Raw genomic sequence first — 9897 nt, forward strand, 5'->3', positions numbered from 1 at the left:
AAAAAGCCATTCATAAGAAATTATTAAAAGAAAAATGATGAAAGATCGGTCTTCTTCCCTAGGACCAAGTACATAATTTCAATAGGACATAATGATTAACCGTGGAGAAAAATAAGGAAGGTTTTCCCCCAGACGTGCTTCTTGCCCTAGTAAAAAATCAAGCAAGTTCTCTCTTTCTCTTACCTACAGGGCAGGTGACAGTCACATCCTGGGTGCCAGGGACAGCATGTTCTCAATTCAGAGATACCTGTCTACCTGCGATGCTGATGTGGTAATAGCTGGATTGGTAATATGATCGCGCTAAGTCTCACCTGTTTGAATAGAGCGCAGTCCTGTCGTGTGGACAATGTTCATCGACATATAAGGAAGATGACGAAATAGTGGTTGCCAAGGAAGCAGCTTCAAACAGTGACGGGGTGCTAGGCACCAGGTCCGGCCTGTGTCGGGATCCTAGTGCTGCATAATAAAAGCACAACAAATGCTCATGAATCTCCGTAAGAAATGCTGCTTTATTATCTATAATAATTTAAATCGACTCCAAAGCATACGTATCAGGTTGCAAATTAAATTATGAATTCACTTCGCTCTTCTGAACTGCCACAGACATGTAAAATAGCCTCTTGCAAACAGGTTAACCGAAAAGGAGATGGCATTAACTTACAAAATGGCTTATGGAAATGACATTATGAATGTTCTTTTAAAAACCTAATAAAGTGATTTACTGTTTCAAAAGATGACATAAAAAGCTCGGAGGAGTTTAGGAGATAATTCGACAGAGATTAACAGGGTGACTGGCAAATGTAGAAACACACAGGGCACCTGCTTCCCCTCCCTAGGATAAGCACATATATATCATTCTCAGTGTAGATCTAAGTACTCAGACTTTTTAACAGCCAGGAGACAAAGGCTTCCCAGACTAACAGCCAGCTCTCTCTCTCTTTTTAAAGATTTTATTTATTTATGTGAGAGAAAGAGAGCGAGAGAGCATGAACGGGGGAAGGGCAGAGGCAGAGAGAGAAGCAGACTCCCCGCTGAGCAGGGAGCCTGATGCGGGGCTTGATCTCAGGACCCTGGGATGGTGACCTGAGCTGAAGGCAGATGCTTAACCGACTAAGCCACCCAGGCGCCCAAGCCAGCTATCTCTTAAACCCCTTTGTGCCCATACACATCTTTGAACATCATCCACGGCTCTTCTTGGCCTCATATTTTAAGAGCCAAGGCTGCCTTTTTAAAAATGGGAAAATTCCTACTTCCTTTTTGAAATATAGGTGCATGGGACGCCTGGGTGGCTCAGTCGGTTAAGCGTCTGACTTTGGCTCAGGTCGTGATCTCAGGGTCCTGGGATCGAGCCCCACGGTGGGCTCTATGCTCAGTGGGGAGTCTGCTTCTCCCTCTCACTCTGTCTCCCCCCGCCCCAGCTTGTGCTCTGTCAAATAAATGAATAAAATCTTAAAAAAAAATAAATAAAACGTGGGTGCCTGCGAAAATACTTATTGAGGAAAGCAGAATATTCAAGGCTGAACAGTGACCCACGCCCACTCTCTCTGTGTGTCTGTGTGGATTCTCTCTTTTTCTTATTGGGAGATCATTTTTAACCATCCTCACCTAAACTTTGGACAAATTTGTATCCCTTATTGCCGAGCCTGTCAGAGACAGTGTTTTAATGACAGACCTAGTCACCAAGAACAGAGCTGCTTAAAAAATACACGTGCAAGTCCCCAGTGAGAGAACACTGTGGACCTAACTGTTATGCAGGAGTCTGTCCTTCAACTTTTCACACTGAGTTTCATTAAACCCAGGGAGATATTTTTAAATTTTTATGAAGATTTAATTGACATAGAACATTGTATTAATTCTAGGTGTCCAATGTGATAATTTGATACACATATTTAAAGATTTTACTTATTTATTTGACAGCAAGAGAGGGAACACGAGCAGGGGGAGCTGGAGAGGGAGAAGCGGGCTTCCCGCGGAGCTGGGAGCCCCACGCGGGGCTCGATCCCAGGACCCTGCGATCAGGGCCCGAGCCGAAGGCAGACGCTTAACGACTGAGCCACCCAGGCGTTCCTGATACACATATTTATTGTGAGATGATCATCACAATCTAGTGAACACCCATTACTCCATATAGTTACAACATCTTTTTTCTTGCAATGAGAATTTTTAGGATCTACTCTCTTAGTAACTTTCAAACATACAACAGACCTGTTAACTGAAGTCACCACCATGCTGGACTGTGGATTCAGGCAACAATGGGCTCAAAATCATGCATTTTTAGGAAGTGTATGAATGTAAAACAGTCCTAATAGGCACTATTGCATGAGAGCGAGGTTTTCGATTTGGGGTTTGAAGAGGTGTAGATGGAGGGGTGGAGCGAGGCACAGAGGGAAAAGGGGTAGGCACAGAAGGGCTGGACTCTGGACTGGGAGACTGGACACACTTTGAATGTGTGAGACAGTGCAACTCTGATTCAGGTCAAAATAAAGAATTGCCATGATGAATAACAGATGGTAATAGTATAAAGACACAAGTAACCAAAGGGCTTTACATGCAAAAATTAGAAAGGCTTCAATGTAATACGACAGCTGGCTAGCAATCTTTAATATACTTGGTCCCACCTTCTTACTAAGTACAGAGAAAAATACTGACATACTCAATAATATTGGAAAGTGCATCTGAAAAATAACCTCCCATCAGAGCTTAATGAAGTGCTACTCAACATAAGGCAGGTGGGGCTGGATAGAAAGGCTCATGCAGACTCTGGTCTTGACTTCATGAGCCAGAGACTACGTGAGTGATACAATACAGAGAGACACGATCTGTCCAGGGACTTGGACCAGGCACTGGGGTGCTGAGCCCCAATTTTTAAGGAGCAGCTTTCTGAAGCAGAGCTGTTTCCTCAAGCTCTCATATCCTTCAGCTTTTAAAAAACTAGCATGGTAGACAGAATTCTAGGATGATCCCCAGTGACCTGCACGCTTGTATCATCTCCCTCTGAGCGTGGGTGGGACCAGTAAGCATAAGGGGACTCCTGTGATTACCGCAACTTACACGGCAAAAGGAATTCTGCAGATGTAATTAAGGTTACTAAGCCGTTAACTTTGAGTTAGTCAAAGAGAATACTATCCACGTGGGCCTGGCCTAATCACTTGAGCCTTTTAAATCTGTGTCTGGAGGTCAGAGATATGAAGGACTGACTTGGAAGGAAGTCTCGGTTTGAAGATGGAGGGGGCTGCCTGGTAAGGAACGTGGATGGTCTTGGGGGGCGGGACATGGCTCGTGGCTATCAGACAGGAAGGCATGGGGACCTCTTCCCTACAACTGCAAGGAAGTGAATTCTGCCAAGCATGTGATGACCCTGGAGGAGGATTCTTCTCCAGCACCTTCAGATGAGAATGCAGCCCAGCTGACACCTTCATCCCAGGTTTTGAGACCCTGATAAGCTGTGTCCAGCAAGCCAAGGCGAGCCTGACCAGATTTCTGACTTACACACGGTGGGCTAATAAATGGAGGTTCTACTAAGCTGCTGACGTTCTGGGTAATTTGCTACATGGCAAGAGAAAACGAATACACCCCAGAACACTGACAGTGGCACAAAAGAGAGGATTAAAAATTCGATGGGAATCTGGCGATGACTTGGTGCACTATGAAAAGCGGAGCCCCCAAGTACAGAGCATTATAAAAAGGCCGAACACTGTAGCAAACTTTGTACATCAAGAGAATTGTCCAGTTAAACTCATTTTTGTAATAGAATGTTAACATTTTCAAAGAATATGCTCAGTACGTTTTTCTTCGACTTTCAGAGGCCTTTTTGGGTGAAGTTTTAAATTCCTTTAAAATTCCTTTAAAATGAAGCAAGGGGTGCAAGAAGTCATCTGCAAAAAAAAAAAAAAAAAGCGCAATATGTGCCAGACTTCCCAGTTTTCCAGACTTCCAGGATGTTATGTAGTGTATATATTATGCACCCCTCTCTCCCCCCGGATTAACAACTGGACTCACTGCTCTAACTTCAGACGTCATACGGAGCATACTAGTTTAAAGTTTAACTGATACAGTTTAAAAATCAGTTAATCCTATTTCCCAGACTGCAGACACCCTGCAGTTTTATGTGTGTCCTAAGAAGACCAGGCCGTGTGGGAGGGGAGATGCCAGGGCAGGGAGGCTTAGGGAAAGGGTTGTCACTGACTGCTAGAAATTGCAGCCAGAGCGAGGAGCAAGGGCGATTCATGAACTCCTTTGCCGAAAGCACTAAATCTGGGTATCAGCTGTTTTCGAGGAAGATGAGAAAGAAGGAAACCCCACATGACACAGGTGGATAGGTGCTGCAGATGGGCATAGGAATAACACCCTATTCTAACCACTCTCGGGGAAAGGAAAGCCCGAGAAGAATCTAATCAAAGGAGAAGAAATTCTCAGGAAATGTTGGGATTCCCCAAAGAACATACTGATAAAAAATAAAAACTCTAAAATGTCACTTCCTCTTTTAGGATTAGAAGAGAAAAAACCTTCATGATCAACTCAACAAACAAGGAAAAGTATGTGATAAAATTCAACACTCACTCCTGATAAAAACTTTTAGCAAACCAGGAATAAAAAGGTACTTCCCTGACCCGATTACGGGTATCAAATACAGCCAACTTCTTTCTCAACAGTGAAACATGAGAGGCATTCCCTTTAAAATCAGGACAAGGCAAGGCTGCCTGCCATCACCACTTGCATTCATCATTGTTCTAGAAGTCCTAGTTGGCAGGTGAGGAAGGAAGGAAGGAAAAAGAAGGGAGGGCTACGAGAAACAGTAGAAGAAAACCCAAGTCTTAAAAAGACACTATTTGGAAAGACCAAAAATACATGTCTATGTCTCTATCTCTATATGCATTTGAGAATAAATCTAACAAAAGGGAGGTGTATTGGACAAGCAGGAAGAAAGTTACAAAATTTTTATTAAATTCATTAAAGATCTAAGTAAATGGATAATTCATTGTTACATTTTATCTATATGGATGTATAGGGATGTGTGTATACATATGTATATAATGCATATGTGTGTTTGAAACACACACACACACACACACACACACACACACACACACACACACACACTGTATGCAGACACAGAACAAGGTCCAGTTGTAAAAACACAAAAAGGCTCAGATGTGTTACTTCCCAGTAGTGGGGTTATGGATCTTTATTTCTAAATATCTTAGTACATATTCCAACTTTTTTTTCCCTATCAACCACATATTATTTACGTGTTTTAAAAATTTGTAGTGGGGCGCCTGGGTGGCTCAGTTGGTTGGGCGACTGCCTTAGGCTCAGGTCATGATCCTGGAGTCCCGGGATCGAGTCCCACATCGGGCTCCCTGCTCAGCGGGGGGTCTGCTGCTCCCTCTGACCCTCCCCCTCTCATGCTCTATCTCATTCTCTCTCTCAAATAAATAAATAAAATCTTAAAAAAAAAAAAGCTTTCCATTAAAAAAAAATTTGTAGTAACTGTGTCATACTGTGAATATCCTTTTGAAAATGAGTTAAGAGACTTGGTTTCTTTCTTTCTATTTTTTTTTTTTTAAGTAAGTTCTATGCCCAATGTGGGGCTTGAACTCACCATCCTGAGATCAAGAGTGGCACGTTCTACTGACAGCCAGCCAGGCACCCCCCATCACCTTGTTTCTTAGGTATATTCTGATTGTTCTACTGTGAATCTACATCACCTATATAAGCAAAATCAGAAGGACTTCTTTTTCTTTTCTTTTTTTTTAAGTGACATGTCTTTACCGTCTTCGTCAAGGCTGCTGAAACTCTGCCCCTCGGTCAGCAAGTCCCTCTTCTCGTCCTTCCACTCCTGGCTAATTGAGGACACGATCTCTTGCGAGGTAGCCTTCAGGGCGGCGATGGAATTGCAACGTCTTTTAGAAGGTGAGGCCTTCAAGGCTGGACAGGAAGTAAAAAGGAGAGACAAAGATACAGTAAAACCACATTAACTTTTTTTTTTAATTAAAATTTTACTTATTAACGTATTAATCATTATTTGAGCAGAATGCAAGACACTTTGTTTTATATACACGAGGAAAGGAAGATGAAACTGCGTTTTGGCAATTTTGTCTACAATGACTTGACCTCAATGAGGAGATCCTAGAATACATGTGAACTGGAATACGTCTCTCGATTTTGAAGTCAAGTCTTACCTGAGGTGAGATTCAAACGTTCTGTTGCTAAAGGATATTTTTTTCTGCCTCCAAGCAATGATCTTCTAGCAAGGGGAGGAGGTTGGGTGGGTTGGTAAACGCAGATGGTAAAGCAAGGAGAATTCTCATGACCCTGGTTTTATTAACTTGGGGACTGGGAATTTCTAAACATGCCAATGTTTAATCTTATACTCATGAAGCCTAATTTAGCCAAGTTACTTCTGGTTGCTTTTCGCTTTTAAGTGACTTTCCACTGAAATTTCCTGCCCTCTGGGTCTTTTCTAGGTCACGGCTACGTCAGATGTTATCATTCACTCCCGACCTTTGTCCAAACAGCATTCCCCAACTTCAGGAGTGTGCTGGGAACCTGAACCAAGGCAAATGGACTTCACCATCCATTCTGCTCGTTGAAGGCTGTCCCTTCACCTCTGATACGTCAGTGGGAGCGGCTTTGGCTGCAGTCAGACCATCCCCACTTCTATGCAGTCTTTGCTGCAATAATTCTTCTTGGCTTAACACTGTTAGAGAATTTCCTTGGAGGAGAGGGAGTGAGGGAAGTTGAGGCTTATTTATGCTTTCCCTGAATTGGTTTTTGGCAGAGCCTCTCTCCACCCTTGGAGCTTTGCACAGAGGGATAACCTGATAGCCGATGCATTAGAGTGATTGTGTCTGGCCTTGGGAAGCTCTCCAGAGCTTAGATTACGATGCTCATCTGGGGCCTGCCCATAGGCAGCCTGCAAGAACTTAGCTGGACAAGGACTTTGGGGCACCAAATGGGGAAAGCATAGTGAGCATTCTCTCCACTTAAAGAGAAGGGAAAGTTTATGTGTCCTTTGAGCAGTCTTAGGACCATAATAATATAATCATCATCATAAATACCTCCTGGAGAAGGCTTTAGGGTATGGAGGCCAACGTTCACACACCAGATCTCAAACTACCCACGTGGTTGTCCGAGGGAGGGGGGCCCTTTTGTAGGTCCAACAACTGAGACTGGAAAAGTTGCTCCCTGCTCAAGGCCACAGAGCTAGAAAGCATGAAACCCCAGGTGTTTGTCTTCTGTTTGAAGTTGTCTAGACTGCTGTTCACTTCCTCTCTCTAGAGGATTCTATTTCCTGGCTGATGTGAAGGGGAGAAAAGATAGAACTAGAGTTAGGGTTTTTTTTTGTTTTTTTTTTGTTTTTTGGAGGGGAGGGCATTTTGAATGTTTAAAAACTGATCAAAATGGATTTTAATGGAAAGTAAGTGGACCAAATAAGTCACATTTTCCTTAACACCTCATCCTATCAAAACAGCAGCGACACCTGCTTTCCAGGCGTGAAGGGATTGCACACACGGGCTTCTGCTTTAACGTTCTGTCTGCTAACTCTTATAAACCCTCAACTCTTGTCTTCCAACATAGTATTTTAAAACTTTTAATCAGAGGATCTCAAATGTGGTTCAGGGACTACTAGAGGCCCCCGAGACCCTTTTAGAAGGTCTGCAATCCTAAACCTATTTTCAAGGATGCCTGGCTGGCTCCGACCCATACAGTGTGTGACTCTTGATCTTGGTGTGGTGAGTTCAAGCCCCAAGTTGGGGATAAAGTTTACTTAAAAAAATAAAGTAACTGTAAAAAAACTATTTTCATAATAATATTAAGACATAAATTGCCTTTCTCACGAGTTTTCTATATGCCACATGACCCTCTCGCCACAGACTGAATTCAGAAGCAGATGTGAGAATCTAGATGTCATCTACGAACCAGAATTGGGGATTGGAAAAAATGAAAAATGATGCCACTTTTCTTAACGAACTTGTTTTAGGAAATATTACTTTTCATAATTATTTTTTATGTGAAAATGATTTTTACCTTTTTGTTGAAAATGGCTTATTTTAACATGCAATTTTTTAAATTATTACTTTGTGAGAATTAATGAATATTTGGCATTTCCATTTGACATTTTCCTCAATTTTAAATTCTAATATGGTAAATATTGCTAGATATAGCCCACGTGTGTGAAAGCCATTTGCGGTCCTCAATCACTGGAAAGAGTATAAAGTGGCCCTGAGACCGAAACATTTGAGTACTACATAGATGTTAGGTCAATGCGATTCTCTAAACTGAGAAATAGCTGAGGTCAGAAGAAAGTTGTCAGCAATGAAATGTGAACTAGAGGAAGACACTCGGAAAACTGTGTGTACGTGTAGTTCACAGAGGAGAAAAGGCCAAGAGCTATGAAAAGAAACAGCTCTTTGTTTTCTTTTAATAAGATTTTATTTATTTATTTGTCAGAGAGAGAGAGAGAGAGAGAGAGAGAGAGAGAGAGCGAGCACAAGCAGGGGGAGGGGCAGGCAGAGGGAGAAGCAGACCCCCACTGAGCAGGGAGCCTGATGTGCGGCTCGATCCCAGGACCCCGGGATCATGACCTGAGCCGAAGGCAGATGCCCAACCAAATGAGCCACCCAGGAGTCCCAACTCTTTGTTCATTATCCACATCACATACAAGAAGGAGCGGGGAGGACCCAAAACCAAACCCCTGCTGGGACCACATAGCACCTAGATGGTGAATCTTCCTTAAAGGAATGATTTAAGACTCACTCATGGGATAAGACTTGAATCTTGTAAAAATTGAAGGCTTCAGGGATTTCTTTTGACTGGATAACCTCAAAAGATGGTTTGGGTTGCATGTCACTTTGTTTTGTGCTGCAGAAACTCCTGGATTTGTTTTTGGCTAAACAACGTCTGGTGAGAGGTATCCTGTGTCCATTTCCAGCCCTATATCCTGCCACTTATCTGCCTCTACACTTTACTGCTTTTCAACTCACCTAGCTGCCATTCCTAGAACCTACCATGTCCATTCCTACCCCTGGGCCTTTGCACATGCTATTCCTTCACCTCAGAGGTCCTTCTTGCCTCTCTTCCTAATGAATGCTAACTTATATTTAGGGAATTACTTTAAATATTCTCTCTGAAGCTCTCTTGTGGAAGAATTGGTCTTATTTCTCTCTGTGTACCTATAGTAGTGTATGCAAAAACTCTATTAACAATGGCTTCACTGGGGGCGCCTGGGTGGCTCAGTTGGTTAAGCGACTGCCTTCGGCCCAGGTCATGATCTCAGGGTCCTGGGATCGAGCCCCACATCAGGCTCCCTGCTTGGCGGGAAGCCTGCTTCTCCCTCTCCCACTCCCCCTGCTTGTGTTCCCTCTCTCGCTGTGTCTCTGTCAGATAAATAAAATCTTTAAAAAACAAACAAAACAAAACAAAACACAAATGCTTCACTAGATTATACATCTGTTACATGTTCCAATCCCTGACCCAAAAATTATTGAGGGAGGAACTAATTCACTAAAAAAAACCTTCCTATGTTATTAATGGTTGGTATAGTGCTAGGCACATCACAGGTGCTCAAAGTTAGTTGAATGAATGCATTCTTGTTCTAAAAATCTTACAGCAGTTGATTTTTAACAAATTAATGTACTATTATATTCCTTTCAGGAAGCTAAGTTTTAGTGCTTGAGACACATGATCTGGGTAGGGAATTTCAGTGAGGTTTCAACATTATGACGACTAATATTTCTAGAAAAAAATTATACGATTTTGCAGGTATTATTACACTGCCCGTATGACTCAGGTGGTGGAATGAAAGGATGTAATAAGACTTTAAAAAGTAATTTTAGGAATTCTTAATCTCAGGAAACACACTGAGGGTTGCTGGAGTGGTGGGGGGTGGGAGGG

General features: G+C 42.6%; 1 protein-coding gene across 6 annotated transcripts in view; it reads right to left on the minus strand.

The window, feature by feature from the left end:
- The window catches only part of PIP5K1B (phosphatidylinositol-4-phosphate 5-kinase type 1 beta), a 297076-nt gene that overhangs the window by 67984 nt on the left and 219195 nt on the right, over positions 1-9897 (minus strand). For all 6 annotated transcript variants that reach the window (XM_073878110.1, XM_025891469.2, XM_025891473.2 and 3 more), the window contains 2 exons: positions 5773-5928; positions 312-456 (listed from right to left, as the gene is read on the minus strand). In XM_073878110.1, the coding sequence (XP_073734211.1) occupies positions 312-456; positions 5773-5928 (301 nt within the window). The remainder of the gene's footprint in view (positions 1-311; positions 457-5772; positions 5929-9897) is intronic.

This window comes from Callorhinus ursinus, unplaced genomic scaffold (genome assembly GCF_003265705.2).
Source record: "Callorhinus ursinus isolate GAN/ISIS: 27379988/994484 unplaced genomic scaffold, GSC_fseal_2.0 scaffold28, whole genome shotgun sequence".
Taxonomy (NCBI): domain Eukaryota; kingdom Metazoa; phylum Chordata; class Mammalia; order Carnivora; family Otariidae; genus Callorhinus; species Callorhinus ursinus.